Source organism: Diadema setosum, chromosome 1 (genome assembly GCF_964275005.1).
Source record: "Diadema setosum chromosome 1, eeDiaSeto1, whole genome shotgun sequence".
NCBI lineage: Eukaryota > Metazoa > Echinodermata > Echinoidea > Diadematoida > Diadematidae > Diadema > Diadema setosum.
In genome coordinates, this window is record NC_092685.1 from 37,305,739 (window position 1) to 37,330,384 (window position 24,646).

A 24,646-nucleotide genomic window follows, 5' to 3' on the forward strand; every position below is an offset into this window, starting at 1 on the left:
ATGAAACCAAGCAGAATAAATTGAATCATATGCTTCAAATTATTGCAGAGTTGCAGCAACCTCCCTAAAACTTTTTAAGGCAGTTGGGGTTGCAGTTAAGCTGGATTATTGGCTAGTCACATGACATTGCACAAACCAATGGGAGCGCTGTGAAGCAATGACATCACCTCAGCTAATTTGCATACCAAATGTGGTTGTGACCATCATCATTTTTCTTTATCTGTGAAATTTCAGAACTCCATTATTTTCTTCTTTCAAGTCCAAATTGAATGAAACTAATTACCATCCTTTTGACTACCTGTCGTTTTAAGTTGTTCCCTTGATTGGAAAATATCAAGTACTGCTGATTGGTGTTTCATGTACTGGCATTACTAATTCATTGACATAAAAGATTTATGATGGTTATATTGCAACAATTTTCCTTCGAAACTCCTCTTTGTAAGATTTCTAAATGTGTCTAAGGGGAAAAAGGTCATACCAAAGAGGAGGCTGTTTTGATAGAGAGCAGAGAACTATTAAAAAGAAATGTACTGTAAAAGTGGATATTTTCACGCGAGTAATTTTTCGCGTTTGGCCGGGTAAGATGAATTTCGCGTGTTTTTAATTCCATGGAATCAGGACATTATTGAATAAAACTGCTGGAATATATGCCTTGAAAAAATATTTGCGTGCTTTTATTTTTGCGCTAGCTTCTGGTTGCGCGAAATGCGAGAAAATTTTCAGAGCAAAAATTTCCACTTTTACGGTATCAGAAACAATTCATTCAGACTTGAGCTTTGCATAATAACATGTGAATGCCTATTGCATCCTATGCTGTTTGCTTTGATCGCAGCAAGTCTTAGAGTTAAATTTTTTTGAGTAACAAGAAAAGATTTTCCCCTAATATTCAAGATGTATGAGAACATACTGTCCCTGTTACATCTTTGTCAGTGTTACAAGAAACCACCTTGCTTCATGAAAATGTCAAGCAAGTTCATGCCAAAAAATAACAAACAAGTACTGTATAAGCTGTTATTTTTGCGAGGGTTTAATTTTCACGAATTTCGCGAATCACAGTTGGATCGCGAATTTAACAACACGCGAAAATGTCTCCATGCATTGTGTTAATAGAGCATTAACGTAAGCGTCGGCGTCAATTTGCGAAAACAACATCACGCGAAAATGTCTATGACCTCGTTATTCGCGAAAATATCTGTACGCGAAAACAACAGTGTATACAGTAGTTCTATGTAAGCAACATTCAAAATGATGAACCCTTGAAACCTAAGCCACACATTGCATAAAACTGTGTTAACTAAACCACTGAATGGCACAGTGTAACTCTGCAATCATTGGTAACCATCAGTGATTTCTTGGCCTTGAGTGGCTATGAAATAATGCTGCTATGGTAGTTACCACTGACTGCAGAGCTACCATTGATGGTATAAAAGTTAACAAAGTTTTATGCAACCGGGCCCTGCGTTTCCTAATGCCCTTTCAGCACCATGACGTGAGATGTTGTTCACTTCACACACACTTCTTTTCCATCCTCAGCCAAACCAGCTCTGCTTCTGTCAGTCATCTGTACTCATCCTCTCTTTCCAGGACCTCTCGGCAAACTTGAGAGAGAACATCAGCCGCCCTCTCCTGTGGTCCTATAAAGCAACAAATTGTGGAGAAATCAAACTCTATCTTCGACCTCGTTCCATCATTATCACTTTTGCCTCATCCTCTTTCTAATGTAATAACCTCACGCTATGATGGTACTGTGCAGAGATACATTATGTGAAGCACAATGCAATGATAACTCTATTGTGTGCTTTGTAGCATGTATGCTGTAAATATATAGTGATTTTTTTTTTCACAAAATACATGCTATGTGGAGATGAGACCATGTAGATATCACATATCATCTACCAAGTTGGTGATTTTTCCCAGACTAATGACATCCAGAAATACACTAAATCCCTTTTTACACTTGTGTTTCTTAACCCCGTACTTTCTCTGACCCAGGACTATCGTCTACCCCCCCTTAGCCCCACCGTTGGTACGGGACTAAGCAAAAATTTGCAAGTGTAAAAAGCCCTTTACACTAGAGTATCAAAATTGGTCTGTTTTGATGGGAAAACTCTTCACATTGGCAGTGCATGTATCATAAATACGGCACATATGTGTTTCAACTTGATCATCCACATATACCAACATTATTATCCATATGTTTCAACATCACTATCCATATGTTTCAGCATTATTATTCATATGTTTCAGCATTATTGCATTTCAATGTTTTGTCTGATCCAAGCAGGACATAAATATGCAAACAGTGGCCGGAGTAGCAGTGAGCTACTGACAAACATTTGATAATAACATTGTTTCAACATTTGACTCCCTACACATTGGTGCATCACTCAAACAAATGGATTGCAATTGGTCTGCGCCAAAGACTACAAGGGCGAGTGCAATGGGCCAGTCAAAATATTTTTTTTGCCGACACTTCGTAATCACAATGGTATTGGCTAAGCAGATTTGGATAGAATTGCAAGAACTGCCTTCCAAACCTAAATACTGCCATCTAAAACTCCAGGGGTCCGTTGCATAAAAGTTACTACTATTGTAACTTTGCCATCCAATGGTAACTTCAATGGAATGCTTGATTTTGATTGGCTGTTGAGTATTGTTGCCATGGAAGTTACCATTGGATGGCAAAGTTACCACAACAGTAACTTTTATGCAACAGGCCCCAGGTCAGTAATTTTAGGAGGGAGAACCTCGGGGGTACAATCATGTAATGAAAATCACGAGCTATGCGTAAGAGTTCTAGTCCAATGTCATGTTAGTTGGTATATCCGCAATTCTATGACTGAAGAAACTTACCCACACTCCGTGAGGTAGCAAGGGGCAGGATGACTCTAGCAATCTCCTCATTGATGTCCGATGACATCACAAGCTTACTCAAGGCTGATTGGATGGTGCTCTTACTGGCAAGATGGCGCTCGCGCAGTTGCAGTGTGATTTCAACAATAGACTTCCAGCAAGCCTACAAGAGGGGAAGGTAAGATGCATGTCAGCAGTGTCATTATAGCGTTTTCAAAATAGCCACAATAGCTCTTCTGAGCAGGTGTCTAAAAATGAATATGAAGTGATGAACATTTCCAAAGCATTTGACTGGTGACATCATTCTCTGTGATTGAAACCATAGTAATTTCTATGATAAGTCAGCATATAGAAGCACACACTTGGCTCTATTGGCAGTATGCACTTTTTGTTGTTTGGCATGTTGGACTTTGATTCTTTTTCTCCCTCTTACTCATTCAACAATCACAGGAATATGTGAACATGTGGCAAGTTTGAGAGTAATCAGGACAAAACGATTACCAAGCTATTTTTTTTTTTGTTTTGTTTAAAAGCAAAGTTTACTTCGGAAACCTTCAGAATAACAACATTCTCTCTAGTACCGACCATTTGTGTTTTAAAAAGGATATATGTATATATATCTATGCCGAAGAAAAATTGGGTAACTACATCAATGAATACAGGAATGGTTTAATAAATGAGCAGAACTCTTCTTGTTTTATGATGGTGAGTTGAAATTACTAAGTTAATTGAATTACTATAGGACTTTCCACAATTGTGACTTGGTAACATCATACCACTTGGTCCAGACTTCTGGAGATCATCAAGGCCGTTCTACCACTGATGAAAGCCTCTATGGGGACCTTGGGCGAGGACTCTTCCTGCCACATGGACACCAGTCTCTCCAGCAGGGTCATGTGTGTCAGAGTGGTTGCCTCATCTACGGCTCCAGCTGGCTCTCCCAATGTAGCATCAGCAGCTGTGATGTGGTCACCATTCACACACACTACTGCTTCTCTTTCACAGTGCAGACTGGTGCCCGCTCCTTTCTCAACCTGAGCTGCACTGTGTGCCACATTGCTATTGCACTGCTCCCCTGGTAGATTGCTGCCAACAAACGGTGAATCTCTCAGCCCACTGGCACCAGAACTGTCGCACACTGACTTGAGCGATTCACCGGTCCGGCTGAACATATTGCACTGATTGCCCATCAAGTCACCATTCAAGTTAGATAGTGACCGCATTGAGCCATTAGGACATTGGGTTGTCTCTTTCTGCAGACCTCTTGTATTTTGTCTGCAAACTTGCAGGTGGACATGCGTGTCTTCAACATTCACATCGTCATTGTCAACTCCTTCGAGAGCGTTCTTCCGCAGCAAGGTGAATGGGCTACAAGCACAGAGATATTCGGGATACCTTGTGGCTAGAGCCACACACAGTTCAACGGTCAGCTGGTGAATGGACTGGTAAGCCACTGGTGTGAGGTCCTGGTGGTGTGGGAAGGAGCAAAGAATGATACAGTGATTGGTCAAGACAGAGTACCAAAGTTTATAAATCGGACCACTTTAAAGGGATGGTACAGTTTTGGTTTAGACAGGGCTGCAGGTTTCCAACTTGTGTGTGTGTGTGTGTGTGTGTGTGTTTGTGAGATAATGAGAGACCTCTTATGAAATATGAAAAGAACATGTAATTCTTAGAGGAATTCAAGGTTTATTTCACAAAAATTGGCCTTGAAATGGCTGAGATATCCAAACAAAGCAATCCTAATAAAATGCAGCAAGCCACAACTTTTACTAGGATCGCTTGTTTTACTTCGTTTTTGAAGACTCAGACATTTCAAAACTGATTTTCATAAAATAAACTTTCTATTCCCGTAAGAGTTGTATACTCTTTGCATTTCAGAGTGGTTTCTAAATATTTCGCAAAACATTAAAAGCTGAATACTGACCTCACTCAATACTATACCATCCTTTAAGTCCAACTACAGGTCACTATTTCTGTCCCCAGCTTAGCCATCTGTATTTGCCTCAATCATGGGGGAGCATTTATTCTAAGATTACTTTTACTTAACTATTTACAATATCCTCTTAGCAAGCAGAAATTATCTAGTATTGTAAAACCAGTAATATTCATGTGCATTCTAATTTCGCGAATTTCGTGCGAGCAAAAATTCGCACAATTAAAATGCACGCGAAAGTTCTTGTCTACACTGTACGCACTGAATGCCAGTGACAATGTGGAAAGTTTCATGCCACCAAAAAAGAACATCGGCTCCAATTTACAAAAATGTCATGCCACGAAAATATCTTGTTTTACAGTAAACTGAAAAGCAACAGCTGCACTGAAAAATGAGAGTCAGTTTATATGGTGTGTTTGCAGGAAGCTGCATTGATACTGAAATTTTTCTTGGTATTTTCTTCACTCATTGTGGACAGAAATGAAGTGAAAAATGCACTTGAAGGAGGCTAAAAAACACTTACATCACCTGGATTCACCATTTAAAATAATTTTGCACAATTCTGTGTGATGTCAAAGAGATATTGTGTATACTATCCATCAATAACATCTTAACATTTTCCACTAGGTATATTTTCTAGTCAAGTTTTTCTAAATCCTTTTCTTTTTCCTGATGAAGGTTACTGAAGTCTATAAACCTAGAGTGGAAGAAGACATTACTGTGAAGGGCTTCAAGTTTAAACTAAGAAAGATTTCTACCAACCTGACGAGTGTGAATCATAGACTGAACATGGCTGACTGTATCATGGATGCTGCCCACGGAGATTGCCTTAGAGCTGGTCAGCACTCCAAGGATACACTCCTGCATTTTGAAAAGGAAACGAAATAGAGTTACTCCAATGAGGAAATTATCTTAAAGAGTTGCAAATTCAGAATATGAATATAAGGGCTATCCAGGTAGAAGAACTTTGCTTACTTTGATGGGCCAGTATAGATTGAAAAAAACAACAACAAATAAACAAACAAACAAGCATTCAAACAAACATATCATAAGTCTTACAATTATCATAGAGCAGTATCTCTTTAATATTTTAGCAAATATGAAGAAAGAAAAGGTAGATACTTATATAACGGCTCAAAAGGCATTAAATACATATATATATATATATATATATATATATATATATATATATATTCTAATGGAAGCTGTTGTTAGCATCTCAAGTAGTCATACCAAAAAGATTAGGACAACAACAACAACAAAAAAGAAGTGTCAAAACTACCATTTCAAGCACTAATCATTGCAGGGTTGTAAATTAAAAACAGGACCAAAGAAAACTACTGTACTTCAGCATACATATATCAAAGCCAACAGGCAATGGAGCACCTCAACTTGGTTAAAGGGGCATTCCGGACGATTTTCATAATTTGACATCATGTAGTACATAAATCAACAGCTCCATGTATAGATTTGTGGAATTTATTGTGGTCCTTGAGCAGAGAAACCAATAAATTGAAAATCTTGAACAAATTACACTGAACAGTGTTGATGACATCAGAGCCTCATATATTTCAGAAATGTAGCAGTGTAATTCCATTACAATACCGCTTGCTTAACAAGTTCACCTGTGAAAAATCTATGCATGCCTTCTTCTTTTGTTCTGCTTCCTCGAGCCCAAACTCATGCATTCTTATGGTGAGGCTGTCATGTCATCATCCTTGTTCATTGCAATTTGTTGTAAATTTTGAAAACATTCTCATTCCTTATCCCAATCACTATAAATTCTGAAACTCTGTACTCAGTTTGACTAATCTATAGTTGTTCAAATGTAAAAGTCTGAAAATCATCCGGAGGTCCCCTTTAAGATGATAAAGACTTCATGACCTGGGCTGAAAATTAATGAAATGAGATTTAAGGTTTTCAACACAGTCCTGTTCTTTATTAATTCACTAGCCAAGTATGGATTTGAGACCTATGAGTTCTTCAAAGTGGAGGAAAAAAGAAAGACAGAAAAAAGAAAGATGGAATTTGCCTCATTACCTTGAGATGTTGGATGACAGCTGATGGACACAAGCCTGCTCTGTCATGGCCCTCTGGTTTCCTAGGTAACTTCTTGGCCACACCCTCTCTCTTGGGCTGACTAGTCTGTGCTCTCAGACACTTTGGCAGCTGGGACTTCACCTCTTGCTGCAAGGCACCTAGTTCAGCAAACGGCAAAAAATAAGAACAAATGAATAAAATAGACATGGTCACATAATTGCTTTTAAAGATGTGCATGAACACCATTTTATATCATCTCTGCTATAGGTCTACTACAATGCTTTATCACACATGTGATAAAGCATTTACATGTTTTTAGTTTCCCATTTCACACCTCTCTGGTCAAACTTCTGATGCATGATGTTTTGGGAACTATTCCTGCTCTGCATTAACATACAGTAGTCGTGATGAGATCTAACACTGTTCTACAAATGTATCTTTCCCTCTGTTTGTTATAAGACAAATTTACAGAGGAATGTGTAAAATTCTAAATTAATAAACATCCAAACTTTTCTTCTTTCAAACACTACATTCATATGTGGTTAGAATGAGCTTTGTGATGCAAAATATAGTTATTACACTTGTAATTGAGTCAATGAAGAGGTTAATGCTATGACTAAAAAGCATGCATGCTGGCAACAGTGCTGGGGGAGAGAAGTCTCTGTTATTCTGCCCATCTATTCTGAGAGGGAGGATGGCAGATAAACTAAGTGATCTCACCAGGAATCTGGGTGGCTATCCACTTCTCCGTTCTTTCCAATGCCATGCGGGAGCTGATGGCCGAGGCTGTTTCGAGCACGGACTCCAACGTATCCCAGGGCAGCAGCGCCGCCAGAGCCAGACGGCAATTCTTCTCCACAAACCTTCAACAATTGAGTACATGCAGGGTTAGAATCCAAAATTAGTAGTGGTTATCATAATCTATATATATGGGACTTGTCTGGAACATACGTAAGCTGTGGATTCACAGCAAATATTGTATATTCTGAGGGTCAATATACATACAAAAAGATACCATTACATTACATGTAAAGTACAACCATGGTAGGTAGCTTACTTTCTGTAAAGGTAGAAATGTTCACAGGATTAATTTTTCATACTTAGTAGAGCAAAAATAATCCTGTGTGTTCTCAGGCAAAATTTAGGACACATTATTCTCACATTTTCATGTTTGAGCTAATGTCAAATTGTGCAAAATGCATAAAAATTTAAACGTAAGAATAAATTTTAATGTTTATGGTACAGAGAAAGAAGCATGTAATTCTAAGAAGGATTCAACGTTTATTTGATGAAAATTGGTTTTCAAATGGCTGAGATATCCAAAAAAGTAATAATAATAAAAGGCGACAGGCCACGCCTTTTATTAGGATCTCTATGTTTCACCTTGTTTTTGGATATCTCAGCCATTTCAAAACCGATTTTCATCAAATAAACTTTTGATACCCCTTAGAATTACATGCTCTTTGACATCTCATAGAGTGGTTTCTGAATATCTCGCAAAACAGTAAAAGCTAAATCCTCACCTCAACCAGAACTGTACTCACCCTTTAAAGAAACATCATGCAGTAGGCTACCAAAATGTCTTTCTCATGCACAATCTGCATCAGGACGATGATCTCCTTTATGTATGACTGGCTATGTCAAGCAATCATTACAGGATTCTCGTAACAGGTTGCTGTTGACAAATGCTTTGGGTTACACATTAAACATTAACAGGCCAAGCAAGCTTTTCACTAAATCCGGGGGGGGGGGGGGGGGGGGGGGGAGATCTCGGCCATTAGTGGCGCAATTGCGACAAAATTTTTACATTTATTTATGAAAATGATAAGGGTTAAAGTGGGATATATCATTTTACAGTTTCTATAAAACAATTTTGTTTCATACATTGTCGGATTCCTTATGCTGCTAAGCAATTGTAAATAGAATAATACAGGATGTTTCATTGATGTATGACCTGTGCTGCATTGAATTTGAATATTCAGAAACACACAAGATGGAGACAAAGTACAGCAATAAGGTCATCTCTGTTATGGAGAGGAGATAAGACTACCAAGCCTGAGCTTACCTCTTGGCCTCTTCTCTAGCCAAGGCTTGCGTCTCCTGGCTCAACTTTGCTCCAGCTTCCGCGGCCCTCGCCGAGACGGACCCAGCCTCTTTCTTCTTGCTACTGCCGGAGGCCAACACTTCCTCGAGCTCTCTTACCACTCGCAGCCTGGCTGCAGAGACTAGCGTGCCGTTGATGAACTTGATGCAGTTGGAGGCCACCCGCCCACTGACAAACTCCACGCTCTTCTTCAGGGAGGTGGAGTGCGTGTGAAAGAAATTCTGTTCCAGCTCAGCCTGGGACATTATAAACCATCAAGAAACATTTTTGAGATCACTCTGATGAGACAAACACTTCAGCCCATCATGTATATGTTGTGTACCTGTTACACCCACATTAAGTATCATCATGTTCACAGTATTAAAGAATAAATGATTAGCAAACAATATTCATATTAATATACTGGCGACTCCCTTTATAATGAAGTTCTCAGGACTGGCAGTTTTCTTTCGTTATATTGAAATTTCATTCTAGCGAAAATGAATAAAGTATATTGAGATATATAGATAACAATTTTGGGACCTGAATATTTATGTCATTGTAATATAATTCTGTTATATGTGTGTTAGTTGTAATGAGAGTGCAGTGTAATCTAGAATTTGCTGATGCATCTGATGGAAGGGTACAGATTATTGATTGCCATCTCATACAACCCGAAAGATGCATTTATAGAGTATGCAGAGGACGGAAAGGGAAATTTAAACAAAGCGCTTCTGCATCTGTATGTCACACTACAACACACTTTTGCCTTTCCCACATTTTGTCCACCATTTTGCATAAATATCCAGAGACACTAATAGCAATGAATCTGAATTACATGAACCCTTTAATCCCAATTGTATCAAAGTGGTCTGCTCAATCTACACAAATGGTCATCTCAGTATTGCAATATTATACTACTTGCCAAAGGGCATCACCTATTACTCTACACCACTGAAGTTTTCTCTACCTGTATTTGGTTTTCACTGATGACCGGTGTGCTTGGCAAGTCTACGGCCACTGGTGTGATCTTCTTGACCTGTGTGCTGCGGTTACTCATGCCTAGATTGGCCTCGGACAGCAGGCCTCTCAGGTCACCTGAGTTGGAGGGATTCAAGAAAAAACAACCTTTGACCAACAGTGACTTAACAAGAAATGCTGTATGAGACAGCATTTTGTGTTGTCTACAGGGTTAAAAGCAAAAACAAAAATAAAAGTTAATGTTCAAGTACAGACAAAATATTATAGTAGCATATAGTCAACTGTTAGGATATCTTTGCAAACATTGCTACTGGCATGATGAATCGTACGCGAGAATCATTCACAGGCCAAATGACGGCACAAATGATGCCCCAAGAGAACAACCTCTCACCCAGGAAGGGGCAGCAGGTGTAGAGAATGTGTCTGTCCACCAGTGGGAGGTGGTCTAGACACTGCTCCGACCCCGGCTTGTTGCCATGGTGACTCCTCTCCAGGATGGGGTTACTCGTCAGGTGAAGATCAGCAGGGAGGGCAGGGTTCTTGATGCATGGAAAACAAACAGGTAAAGGCAGTATTGAGTTGATTGTGTATATTCATATCAAAACAGGATATAGATACTTCTATATTTTTTTAAAAGATCTCTAGGCAATGTTTGGTGTTTCTGACCTAGCTTCACTGTTTCTGAAACAATTTGTCTCTCCCAAACTTTGTGAAATCAAAGTTACAGTGCTCAATAGTCATAAGCATCAACCACCCTTCATAAAAAGTAAGCAGGAAGGCAACTGACATCACACGAGATTTGAGTTCAGCTTTCTCCCATTTTATTTCAATATCTTTTCAGCACATGCTCTATCAAGTGTTCATCTCAATGTCCAGCTAAACCACGCACGGACGGTGAAATGAGCAACATTGTATGCTCAGTCTCAAGAATCTTTTGTGCCATTTTTATTCCTCACTCACCTCAAACAACCAGCCAAGCAGCAAAAGAATTAAGAGGAGGTTGTGGTTGACAACAGGGTTGTCGAGGGCTTCAGACCATTGGACTGATATTCTCCTGGGAAAAAAAGAAGAAGATTAGGAACTTGAAATTATATCAAACAAGCATAAACATGAACAGAATGACTTAAAGGCCAAGTACTGGTACACCAGGTCCCTGCACAGCACAACTTCTGAAGAACCACGTATAATTCTGTCCATACCAGCATGGGCAATCCTACTAATGATGAGCACAGCACAACCATGGATAAGTCTGTCACACGTTTGACATAGAGGTCTAGCACGACAGATAAAACAGCCATTGTACAATCTCCAGGGAACATTTCATGCCTACCTTTCTTGAACACCAAGGTTAGAGTTTACTGCCTACACCCCATAATCAAACCCATCAGCAAATGAACCCCACTCCATTTGATATACTTCAAACTGATAGTTAAAACTGGGAGCAAATGAAAAAAAATGCCAAAAAGTTAATGTTTACATGTATGTGTGAAGGACACTGATCCCCGTGCCCTGCCCAGAATCCCCCACCCAAAATCCTTCCAATATCCCACCCCTAACATTACACCCTCTTCCGTTGCCTGTGTGTGCTCTCACTTGTGGATGTCTGCCAGGAGGCTGAGGGCCTGGTGGTAGTTGGTGGATCCCACGAGCAGAGAAGTAAATGGTAATGTGTAAAAGATACTGATTCCATCCACCCCAAATCCTTTCCCTTCATAAAATCCTCCACCCTCCCATCCAAGCTCTCTCCCCACCCCACCCCTACCATTACACCACCTCCTGTTTCTGTATGACATATTGTATTCTCACTTGTGGATGTCAGCCAGAAGGCTGAGGGCCTGGTGGTAGTGGTGGATCTGGGCTGCCAGCGTGTCCATCATGCTCAGGTACTCCACGACCCACGGCAGGGTCAGGATCAGGCGCTGGTGGTCATCCGCTGTTGCCAGGCAACCGGCAACATCCACACCCGGTGGAGTCTGTGACATAAAGACAGCAAAGACGAAACAATTGGAAAGAGAGTGAGGAGACTCGCTTTCTATGAAAGACAAGATCACATGAACATGACAAGATATGTGCCTAAAATATCTTGATGACTACATGAATACAAGACAATATGAATACATGACTAAATGATGACAGGGCTTCATAAACAAATGAACACATAAATACAAAAATGTATTCGTACAAAGAAACAGAATAAAGGCTTAGAAGTAAAGGACAAAAAAAAAAAATCATCAAGAAGCATATCAGAATTTACATACACAGATATCATCTTGTAATACCATAGGATGTTGCAACTGGAAGAACTTGATATTGCAAATTTAATGAGGCAGAATGAAGGCAGACTGAATAATGAAAGGAGGCATTTTCTCTGCAAATTACGTCATTTTTGCTCCCACATCTCAATGCTCCAACTCACTCTGTTGCGCATGATGAGGACGTTGTCTTTGACAGTGTCTGGTAGTTTATCTCCACCTTGGTATGGTAAGAAGGAAAGGAATCCCAGGAATTTGGCCAGCACACGCAGGGCCAGCAGACAGGAACTGAAGTTTTCACGCTGCTCCTGAAATCCAGACAAATATCAAAGAAACAGAAGTGAAAACAACTCATACAGTAACCAAGAATACTCTGATGAGCACAGCTTCACGACAAAAACATACATCATTTTCTCTGTCCACCTACACAAACAAACTTCCTAGACTATTTTGTAACAGATCATAAACAGACACCATGTGACTGACAACGTGTCCCTTCCATGCTTTCTTTGCAATTTCTTTTTTAATTCCAGCTCCAATCTACATAGGCTTTTCTTAATGATGTGTACATTCAACAGCATTGGGCCTCTTTCATTAGCGAGTTTGTCACTTCCAACAAGAAGTCTATATTTCACGTTTTGCAAACACATTAAAATCACAGAATATCCCTAGACATGGGCCAGTTTATGCCATTAACCCGTTCCTTCCGCAATTCTCTGAGTGCCTTTTTATGCCCTCAAACGAGATTCTTTTTGCCCGTCGCCAAAGGGGCAGACAGGTTGGTAATCCACCTGTGTGAAGGCAGTCAAGCGGTTCATTGTGTCCCCCTTTCCATGGTCAACTACATCTGCCAGTGAACAATGGAAATATCGATCGGGTGCGAGGTATGAATAGAGCGTGCGCTGATGAGCTCTCAGAATCTTTTGTTCTACACAAAACAGGTACCTGAATGAGGTGACTGGGGTCAGCGAACCCGCATTTCTAACTGATCTCAGCCTTGATCGCTATGTACATGTTCGTACGAGTTTACAGCAGAACAAGCAAAAAACTAAATCACGAAAAGGTACATAATACTGGAAAACACGCATTTTCCAAACAGAAGGAGAACAAATCCTGATAGAGTAAACTCTGATCTATTTAACAAACCCACTTTTCTGAGCATTTTAACACAAAGAAACATGAATTTAGGTCACTGAAACAGGCACCCTTGTCTTCATTTTGGAAACTTGGTAAACCAGGTTCCCGTATATCAGTTGCTCCCACGGGAACCTCGTAAACCAGGTTCCCGTAAGGAATGGGTTAATACAAGTACATCTAGGTAGCACAAATAAAACTTGACACCTACTCTCATAAAGGTAACATTTCCAAAATCATTTCCAAAATCAAAGGCTCCAGAAAAGACAAAATATCAGAACAGAGTTATGGCCTTTTCAGATCTAGTAATACAGGTGTAGGTTTCATTTCTCTTCTAAGCAAATTGCAGAGCAAAGATCTGTTGAACTTTGTTGTTTGGTTGCCATAATTTATGTCTTTGCTCAACTCACGTTATCAATGATGACTGGTGTTGTTTGCATCTGATCATTCACTCCCAGCTGTATCTCATTAAGCTGTAAGATTGGAAGACATAAAAAAATCGAGTTAAATCGTGGAACTGATAAACAGCATTGTTAAAATCATATTTCTTCAGGTTTGCATATTTTGCCAAGTTAGTCTGATTCATCACATGCAGCTAAATGATGCTGGTGACAGCTGTTATCATCAAGATCACTCAATCATCAACATCATCATCATCATCATCACCATCATCATCATCATCATCATCATCATCTTGAACATTCCATTATCAATATCATCTTAATCATCATCATCATGATTATCACAAGTCATTACTTAATACACTACCATTAATCTCATCATCGTAATTCTAACACAACGTTAACATGCTCTTTATACTATTTCAACTTAAATCTACAATAGTCAATTATCTGAATGTTATTGCTACAATATACCAAGTGTAAAGAATCATGTTAACAGCAATTGTATATATCATTAGCTACATATTCTCCATCTCAATGGTATTAACATTTTTAGTTTTTTAGTTGAGGATTTGAAAAGGCCCATATAGGAAGTTGGCGATAGCTCTATGGTGTGGGAGGAACAGGGTGAATGTTTCATTGGTTTGAATAGGGTCTACCTTTTTGATGGCTCATTGCATCGTTTATCAAATTTGTGTGACTCTAGAAGTATCTGTGTGTATGTGCATATATACATACCTCAGTGATCTTGGCAGCAAAACTGTCCATCAAGTGCTGGTTGAATGTGTAACTAAACAAGAAATGACACAAACATATTTATGTGAGTATTAGTAAATCCAAACCAACACAACCAAACCAAATCTAACCAAACTAGACTTCCCGATAATGTCCAAAATTTTGAGCACATGGTAACACCACAGACAAAATCACATGTGGTTTCAGTGATGTGTGACAACTCATAGTTTTGGGGTCATAACATGCATGCCTCAAATGGACAAAAAATATCAAATAAAAAACACACATACGCAAAACCAAACATAAGAATGTGCGATGCACATAAAAAACAGGACATGGATCTACTCATGTGACAAATTTCTCGAAGCTTCAGCTGTGTGCATTCACACCACACAAAACTATGCATAGTTACGTGAGAAGAGAGCAACTTCCAAAGTATATGCAGGAGGTTTATAGAGAAGTTTTGCTCAGCCTGGTAATTTCTCAAGGAGTTTGCAGTCATACTGCCAAAACAACGTGAAGCAAAATACCGGGTAGTAAAACTATGCATGGTTTTGCCTAGTGTCACCGCAGCTAATGAGTTATCTCTCGGATGACGTGGAAAAAAAAATTGAAATTTGCATTACTGAAAGACAAGCTACTACATGTACCTGTCAGCAGCAACGATGAAATCCCGGAAGAATTCCTGGCAGCCGTGGAATGCTGGAGGGGGACAGGGACCACCCAGTGACGCTGGGGTGGAGAAACGGTCTTCCAGTCTGGACAAGAATACAAATTAAATGATTGATCAATCGACTATACTGAGGTGTTTTTTTTTTGTCTCATCTCATATTTGTGCACACATTTTAATTTCAGCAATGCAACAAAACATTTACACCAGGTCAGGTCACCTACTGTAATAAGTTTCAGCATAATAATGTTGAACAGCACATCTCCATTATTTTTAGAGGGAATCGGACAAACAACATTATTTTAAAGTGACAAATTGAAGAAAAACACATGCCGATACTATGCTTTTAACACTGTCACTGTTGGTTCTATGATATTTGCATATAAATATGTACACATTTTCATCACAGCCAATCTTGCCTTACCTTTTTAATATCGAGATTAAACAATTATCTGTGACTTGCAAAAACTGTTTTGCTATCTTTAATGACTAGCATGGAAATAGGCTGCTTTGGGGACTGTTTACCTTCACAAGTTTTTGACTTACTTAGGTTTCAAGCCATACAACATTGACATTATCAACTACAATAGACAAGAGTCTGTTGACACAATCACAAACCATTCTTTTGTCAGTTACGGTTACTTGGTTCATGTAACACATGAAGAAAATGTTCTTGAAATGCTGCAATACATCTGCAGCTTGTTGAACATATCAATTATACAATATCATTTTTTTTATTTTTTTTTTAATTTTTTGGTCATGAAATCTGTGCTTTCTCTAACTTTGCAAGCAAACAGATTGCTCACTTGCAGAGAATATTGAATTATCTTATGTAAGAATACCACCTACAGCTCCTTAATGAAGTTTTGTGATGTAATTCTATCAGGTTTGTGCTGTGAGCATTCTTGGATGACCCACTTACCTCTTGAACTTGCCCGGGTTTGTCCTTTTCAAATGCTGGATGAAGCTCAGTTCCTGTGAGTCTCCACTGTCTATCACTGAACTGTCCCCTTGACACATCTGTTACAGAGGTAGAACAGATCTTGTTGTCGTTAAAACTCATCTTCTCCACTTATATCGCAGCAAGCATCCCTCCTTCCGAAATCTTGGCAAGAGTATTTTTTACTGGTAGATTTCCATACATTAGTGTTCTCAAGCATAATACTTTAGGAAAGAGGAATGTATGTTGGATTTAATTGTTCAATTTCAATTCAATTTCAATTGATTTTGTTTTGTTGGCTGTTTTTTTTTTTTTTTTCATCACAATTCTACTTTCAATTGCCATTTGGATAAACCATCACAGAATTCACATTTCATATCGCCACTAATAAGCAAATGTCATTCTTCAATGTACAAAGTGGATACACAACAACAACAACAACATGACACAACAACACACAACAAACAATTCTAGCATCTCCACATGCTAACCTTCACGAGCTGAGACTGAAAGAGCCTGGCGAAGTGGGTGAAGTTTGTGACGTCCATCTGCCTCACCAGCTCCCTGTTTGACAGAATTAATGCAAAGATTGCAACAACCATTAATCCACGATGATAGTTTGCCCATATTTGTATGGTATCATGGAGAGTCTAACAAATGTGAGACACAATCCACAAGGTTTTCATAGACAAACTTCAAAACCTGGTCTATGAGAGAAGCAAACATCATTTATTTTCTGTTGTAGTATTAAAAAGGCTAAAGTTTAATCTTTCATTGCTGGAGTACTCTGAGACCTCATAACCTTGACAGCAGAATAATTCATCTGAAGTCCAATTCTTCCACAGAAGATTCAATACTGTAAAAATTAAATTTTGTAGAATTAAAAGGGTGTCAAGGTGTACTGACATCCAAAAGGTTATGAAAGGAGTTTTGCCTAATGAAAGGGTGTACAGAGGATATGGCAGTAAGAGGGTGATAGATATAGATCTGCAAAATGACCAGGGAATAAAAGGGAATAAACAATTCTTCCGCATAAAAGGGGTTAAAAAGGAACTGGGAATAAGAGGGTTATAGACACTGTCTTGCCAAATGAAAGGGTTTACACAGAGCTGGGAATAAAAGGGTTATAGAAACTACCCTGCCAAATGAAAGGGTCTACACTGAACTGGAAATAAAAGGGTTATAGAAACTGCTATGCCAAATGAAAGGGGCTACACTGAGCTGGGAATAAAAGGGTTATAGAAACTGCCACGCCAAATGAAAGGGGCTATACTGAGCTGGGAATAAAACAGTTATAGAAACTGTCTTCCCAAATGAAAGGGTTTACACTGAGCTGGGAATAAAAGGGTTATAGAAACTGTCCTGCCAAATGAAAGGGGCTACCCTGAGCTGGGAATAAAAGGGTTATAGAAACTGCTATGCCAAATGAAAGGGGCTACACTGAGCTGGGAATAAAAGGGTTATAGAAACTGCCATGCCAAATGAAAGGGGCTATACTGAGCTGGGAATGAATGGGTTGTAGAAACTGTCTTGCCAAATGAAAGGGTTTACACAGAACTGGGATGAAGATGGTTATAGAAACTGTCTTGCCAAATGAAAGGGTCAACACTGAGCTGGGATTAAAGGATTATAGAAAGTGAATTGGCAAATGAAAGGGTCTATTAAAAAAAAACAAAAAAAAAAAAAAAAAAAACTAAATATCTCTTTACAGTAATCTATAAGCATTGAATGACTGCTTCAAAGAAAGAATCAACATAATATGTGTACCAATACTACAAAGCAGAGCTATGAATAAACTGTGTGCACTTTTTCCTCCCCACCTGAAATACAGAAAATTAGCAAACTAGTAAAATGTCAGCCCACTGACAAATCATATGTTTGACGTGAACTTTTTTTTTTGCGTCAAGTCAGATGTTTGCTTTCTGATTGCCATGTGGTTTATACTGTTAAAGAGAGTAGCTCGACTTCAGTTGGTGGCACTGATGTTCCAGCTTACCTAATCCTATGACACAGCTTGTCCTGCATCTGCCAGCCTGGTTTGCTGTGGTTTTCCTCCCAGTCTCGCACAAAGCCGTAGAAACTATCCCTGAAATAATGAAAACCAAAACAATATTTCAAGAAAACGGAAAAACAGAAAGAAGAATATGAAAAAAAAAAAAAAACCTAGGGTAACCTGATTGCACACAGACAGATTGATTCCATTGTACAGACAGCTGGGTTGCCTCCTCTTTCTCACGCTATATTTGGACCTTCATTTACTTTTCAGAGGAGCTGATAGATTTTGAACACATACCGTAAATATATCTTGAGGATTGATAGCTAACCCTTTTGACCACAGAAAATATTTCCCCAATTCATTCTTATTCATAATTTCATACAAGATTTTCATAACACTTTGTGTGGAAGCTACATAACATGCAGCCTGAAATGACATTTTCAGCCACAGTAATATCAGCTAGCTTTCACATCATTCTTAGATATCCTATCAATATCATTTCACACAAATAGTTGCTAATTATTTCCATCCCTTCTACATTTTTATTTTTCATCATCATTTCATGCAAATAATGTCTTTCTTTGTCCCATATCATAAATCATAGGACATTCTCAGAGGAAGTGCAAGCATAAATGACATCTTTAGCCCAGGTCCAGTGACGTTGACAAATTTTGCCCAAAATCTTACTAGTGCATCTGCACCTCATGTAGCAGTCTTGGATCAACTACCACGAAAATCCAATGTAAGTTATTTCTCAACTGTGTTAACAAGATTTTGGGTGTATGGATGGACAGGCAGGCAACCGAGAACATAATGCCAAAAGTACTCAGTTGGGATTAAAGGCAGAAGATAGAAATTATCAGGCCAAAATGACCATTTCCAGGTTGCTGAATTATGTACTTCACTGATATACAGTCTGTTTCACTTTTGGGAAGAAATGTTATGTAAAACCCCTGCAAATCACTTTTACTATCAAATGAAGCGCAATTCCACAGGGTTCATCTACTGGTACTTCTATTACTCTGCATGATTCAGGAAGGAGACTGTAATCGACACTACACACTGCAAGCCTTTGGAACTTGTGTCACACTGCATGACATGCATAGGTTCATTTGTGTGATCACTGCCCCCAGAAAACATACTGTATGGTCAAAACTAGTGATGCACCATATGTGGAAATAATATTTCACACGACTTACTCCCCATCCATCCAATCTCATTCAAAACATTCAAAATGTCAATATTATTGAATAAAATATTTTGAAATGTCATAAAACAGAGGTAATTGCTGCATGACTGTACGTACAAAGTGTATCCTCAAATTGTGCCAATCAGTGAGCACTCTACATACAATGCATAACAACCTTGCAATCAATTCTCTGAGCACTGCTAAGTTTCTGAAGTATCAAGCAAAGCATAGAAAGAGTTTCATACATTGTTACTTTTGATATAACCGCTCATAATCGATGGTTAACCAGGAATACTGTGTTTATCTGATGTTGCTGACAATATGTATGGAGTCCATAGTATATTTTCACTCACACCAGTCTTGTTGTGGCACTGCATCTGCCACATTCAAATTCAGGGGATAGATTTATCAGCAATGCAGGAATGTGGAGCAGCCATGCATTACGAACCTGTGCTTCTTGAAACTGTGGAAGGAGGCATCACTGGGGAAGTTCTGCCTGTTGTCGGTGTCGGCCAGGAACGGCACCACCTGCATTGGGGACGTGATGGCAGTCTGGAGGCCGAAACCGGCCGGACAGCTGCTGGTGACTGCCTCCAGCTCCGACTTCAGCTGGGGCTTGAACTGAGAGACCACTTGGTTCTCCGCCAGAAGCCGAAGAGTGCTCCTGTCTAACAGAGAGAGCAGCCTGTGGGAAACGTGTGAATTGAAGTCTGTCACAAAGATCCATATGCCTTTGTGTTGGTTGATAAATTTCAGTGTGAAATATATCTCTCTTGCTTATGTTTGAGTCACCTTGCATGCAGCATGACTGCACTTACCTTTAGAAACCGTTTCTTGACTCCTGTAATTAGTGTACCCGTATTTTACGTCAATGAGAGAAAGTGAATAAATATTCATGAGAAATGTGCTGATCCTTTTCACGTGGCATGTTTGGATTTAGCAGAGTTGTTATAAAGTGTGAACTATGCAACAAATCAAGGAAAAGTCTGAAGCATTATGACGGCTGTGATCGGAAAGCAGACCAATACTTCTTTAATTTTGGTGCATTATCAAAAATGTTATGTCCACACAACTTCTGGCCAAGTCAAGAAATTTGTATATCAATGATATTTGGTGTGACTGATCAAGTTTCAATGAGAGGAGACAAGGCCACACAAAATCTTTGGTAGCAGTACGAAATATATTTTCCTGATGATTTAATACAAGCATCTATGCAATGGTTTACAAATTAATTAGGCATTTGTACTACTACTCCAACACACAATAAGAGAATTAGACTAGCACTCAATATTTTCAGTGTTAATTAAATGATCATGAAAAAGTTCAATTTTGATCAATGATGGCAAGTTACCCAATGAGTCTGTCAAGCACGGATGCTGCAAAGTAGACACAGTTGTGGATGGAAGAAAGATAGTTGACATCTTCCATATCATCATCCAGGGACCTGACGCCATCCTCCTCATCTAGTTTGCTTCCTTTTGCTGTCAGCAGCTGGATGAGGAAGTAGAGCTCCACCGCCAAATTTGGTACCAAGCTCTCTAATGTGGGTGAAAATGATTTTACCTGAGTCTGAGAAATGTGGATTCCATATATCTTCATTCTACACATCTGTCTTACAGGAAAGCAAAGACCAAAAAAAAAACAAAAAACACACACACCAAAAGGCAGCATCTTATTCATTTCGAAGTCAAATGCACTGTCATAGAATTCCACATATTTATATGCACATCATTACTGTAACAAAGATTTCACATTTGCAAATTTTCATTGTTACAGAGATTCCACAAATATGCATAGACTACATGGCCCGAATTCACGAAGGTGGTAAAATCTTTGTCCATGTTTTAAACCATGGACGAATGTTTGGGACGCCAAGTGTCTCATGGCCTATTTTGTTACAAAATGACCATTTTGTTCGTTGACGAAATGATCATTTCGTTGACGAAATAGGCCATGCAACACTTGGCACCCCATACCAAACTACGGTCTTTGTCCATGGTTTAAACCATGGACAAAGATTGTACCACCTTTGTGAATTCGGGCCTATCTGTGACTAGTTGCATCAGACATACAGTATATGTATGTACACTACCTTGAAGGCAAGATGCATAAAACTCTGCTATAAGATCCAGCTTGTCCTGATGCAAAACTTTCTCCACGTCAGGCTGTACTGCATCTGTCATGCTGGACACAGAGTTGCTGCGGAGAAGCTTGGTAGGGGTCTGGGCCAGAGCATTGATGGACGGAGCACCGCTCTCCGACTGAGTCCTCTGCCGCAGCCTCTCCTGCTTCAGCAGCTCTCTCTCCTCCACCAAGGAGCTCTTGGAGGAGTCGGCACCCTTGTCAGCCTCCACTCTCTTGCTGACTGGTGGGTTGAAGGCATTCTGCTGATTACTGGACACATCAAACATGCTCTTCTGACCCTCGCCTGAAGAAGAGACGGGAGCAAGGAACACAGTAGTTTTTCTGCTGTTGTGGCTACTGCTGCTGCTGCTTTTGACCGTTGACAGAGCAGTCGGAGTTATCCTTCGCGTGGGAGGCGTGTTCTGCTGGGAAGGACTGCCTACGGGAGGAAAATCGGACGAACTCTCTAGGTCAAATTTGGGAGGAGGCTTGGCATCCATTTGCTTCCACCTGTGACCCTTTGGACCCGATCCGTCTTGCTTCCCTCTCCCTCCAGAGCGGCGCTTGTTGGAAGAGCCCTTCTGTGAGGAAGTGTTGTCAAAACTGGAGTCGCCGAAGGGACTCTTTCTGTGGCGCCCTCTGGTCTGGCTGTCTGGTGTCACCATGAACTGAGCCAAGGTCAGCACGTCATCTTTCCGTGATCCTGATCCAGGTGTCTTCTTCCTGGAGCTGTTGTCTCCACCACTCATTGAGACATTCCTACTTGGCTTGCCATCACTCCTGGGAATGGGAGTGCTCACGCAATAATTACCTTCTGACTGACACCGCTTTGAGACGGGTGTAAAATCTTTATCTGACCAACCAGAAGTGTTGGCATCTCCAGCAAAGAGTTGTGTTCGATTGACCTTTGATCCAGTCCTGTGTTGAGGTTTATTACTGGGAGCTCTTTTTAATTTTTGCAAGCTACTAGGAGTCCGTGCTGGAGATGAAACAGTTGCTGAACCACGACATACCAGATGATTTGTTTGATCACGAAGGCTATTAATGAAATATGACAAAAATTCTGTCGCTTGCAAATTGGTGTCTTTGAGGATGTCTCCAGCTCTATTATTCTGTAGATGAAGAAAGAAATCAGACATATATGTAATATTTAAGATTCGCTGTTGTTAATCATCAATGTTAAAAAAAAAAAGTTAATGATGATGACTCAAGTTAGACCTAAGTAAACTTTACCTCAAGAAAGAGAAAGTAAATTTTCATAAATTTAGCTTGTTTGATTCTCATTCACTACCAACTTCTAAATTGTCCAGTAGACCTAACTTTTTATAACTTTAAATTGGCATTGTTTACCTCGACAAAAAAAAAAATCCCTCTGTCCGGAGGAGTTTATAACATTTTTTTTTAACTTTAACAATCATCCTCCGCCGGAAAGGATTCTGAGAAGCCAGTCAAAGTGTACCGAGCATACATGTAGCTGCTGAAAAAGTGTAAAATTTAGACTTCTAAAATTCACTTGTTCACAGCACAATCCCAATCACATCACATCATATCACATCTGATACAGAAGTAGAGGACTGCTAGTCCTGTAGTATTCTGGTCTCAACATAGAAGAATTAACTTTAACTTCGCTGCTTTACGTGTGCTGAAGAGCAGAGGTTTTGAATTTCTCCCCCCTCCAATACCAATCCAGTAAAATTTTTGAAATTATCAATTGAAGAAGCTTCAACAACACTAAGTCGAAGGCAATCTGTTCCAGTCAGCAACAGTCTGGCCCTCTCTGGGTATTTAAAAAAAAAAAAAAAAAAAAATGACCATGATCTTGTTTGTTGATGAGCACATGGCTAGTTCGAAAAACGTGTTACCAGAAATTCCAAACTTTCAATTAAGCAACTTAGAAACAGTAATTGTATTGCCTCTTTGTCTCCTGTAGGCTGTACAAGTGTAAATCTAATCATGGACATGACTGCACTTGAGTTTTTCTAAGCACTGTTCATAGATTAAATTTTAATGGCAAGCATTTTGAGTTCAGGAATCATGCGAGTAAAGTTAATTAAATTAGTCTAGCTCTTTTCTGCACTCTTTCAATCTTTGTCAGAGGGATACTACAGTCCCTAATCACACAAGCCGTTAGATCTCAAAACTTTATACATGTATCATTCTTATCATAGACAGTTAATATACCTAAAATATCAGGTGCGGTGCAGTTGTTGTAACCTTAAATTTAAACTTAAACTTGCACTTTGCAGTTGTAGGGTTGGGGGTACCACGTATCGACATCCTAAGGATCTGTAGCTTGTTTATTCTAAAAATATAATACAAATCCGCCTAATTCTTACCTCAAATATGCCATAAATACTGCAGTTTTGAATGTCGTGACCGTCTCGTTGATTGATATGAATCGCCGTTTTAAAATAGCGCAATTTTAGTGCGTGCGTTCCGTTTTCTTCGCGCAGCTAAAAAGGGAACCTTGCGATCGGCACCCCCTCTCCTCCATAGGTATACACGTGAATTTCACAGCATAGGTAATACACGTGAATTTCACAGGCCATAGGTAATACACGTGAATTTCACAGCCATGCGTCGTTACTGATCGGATGTGTAATTTTTAGCTTGGTTTGTTGGAGTTTGATTTTCGTTTCTTCGTTTTTATTGTTTTTATAGCTAATGACACTTAATCCCGCGCGTACTTTTTCGTTCTATACGCAAACAGCCATGATACGCAGGGTGTCGATGGGAAGGTGCCCTGTCGATAGGTGCGAAAAGCGATAGGTGGTGCCCCAACCATACGTGGCAAGCACCCGGTGACAAATTTTAGAATATGTGGGACTACTAATTTGCGTGTTAACTAAGTTTAATACAGGGCATTTCATATTTGATACATTTTCTACTTTAAAGTACTTAAACATCATCATACGAGGATATGAACGTCAATAGCAAGTTGTACTTACAGGGTAGCTCCCACTGATCAACCATGGTATAATATCTTTGATTACAAGCTTTTTCGCAAGGATTTTTTCTAAGATCACCGCCATTTTTAAATCTCCGGGCCGTGAAAACTTTTCGTACACAAATTGTACGTTCACATCACACACACGGCGCGGCGGTTTCCAATTCAAAGCAAAGTTTGTACGTAGAATGGTAACCCATACTCTTATCACTACCAACGTCACTACATATACCCTTTCTAATAAAACTGAGAGCACAGTCTGGTTTCATTACCTTTCGCGCGCCGCAAACGGGTTTACAAAAGATAAACACGTCCTGGCGAGTCGCAATGCTGGCCTAGTTGACTGACTGAGAACAAGCTTCAAC

At 39.5% G+C, this 24,646-nt stretch overlaps 1 protein-coding gene across 1 annotated transcript; it reads right to left on the reverse strand.

Moving 5' to 3' along the window:
* Positions 1-1,259: 1,259 nt before the first annotated feature.
* On the reverse strand, positions 1,260-24,366 carry LOC140234880 (codanin-1-like). Its single transcript, XM_072314958.1, has 22 exons — positions 24,283-24,366; positions 21,303-22,446; positions 20,562-20,748; positions 19,659-19,895; positions 18,022-18,111; positions 16,517-16,589; positions 16,008-16,105; positions 15,066-15,173; positions 14,419-14,470; positions 13,690-13,752; positions 12,310-12,453; positions 11,700-11,866; positions 10,854-10,947; positions 10,285-10,432; positions 9,883-10,010; positions 8,895-9,169; positions 7,550-7,692; positions 6,830-6,987; positions 5,552-5,650; positions 3,630-4,319; positions 2,854-3,016; positions 1,260-1,634 (listed from the first exon to the last, which is right to left on the reverse strand). Exons 1-22 carry the CDS (start codon positions 24,364-24,366, stop codon positions 1,558-1,560), a joined length of 4,422 nt encoding a protein of 1,473 aa, XP_072171059.1. The 3' UTR covers positions 1,260-1,557.
* Between the last annotated feature and the right edge of the window lie 280 nt (positions 24,367-24,646).

Bases quoted from the DNA above. Each gene is read 5' to 3' on its own strand.
- LOC140234880 (XM_072314958.1), bottom strand. From the start codon at position 24,366: ATGGCGGTGATCTTAGAAAAAATCCTTGCGAAAAAGCTTGTAATCAAA. The intron at 13,753-14,418 runs GTATGTATATAT...CCAATCTTACAG, and splicing joins TTGCTGCCAAGATCACTGAG to CTTAATGAGATACAGCTGGG. The intron at 1,635-2,853 runs GTAAGTTTCTTC...GTTGCTTTATAG, and splicing joins TGCTACCTCACGGAGTGTGG to GACCACAGGAGAGGGCGGCT.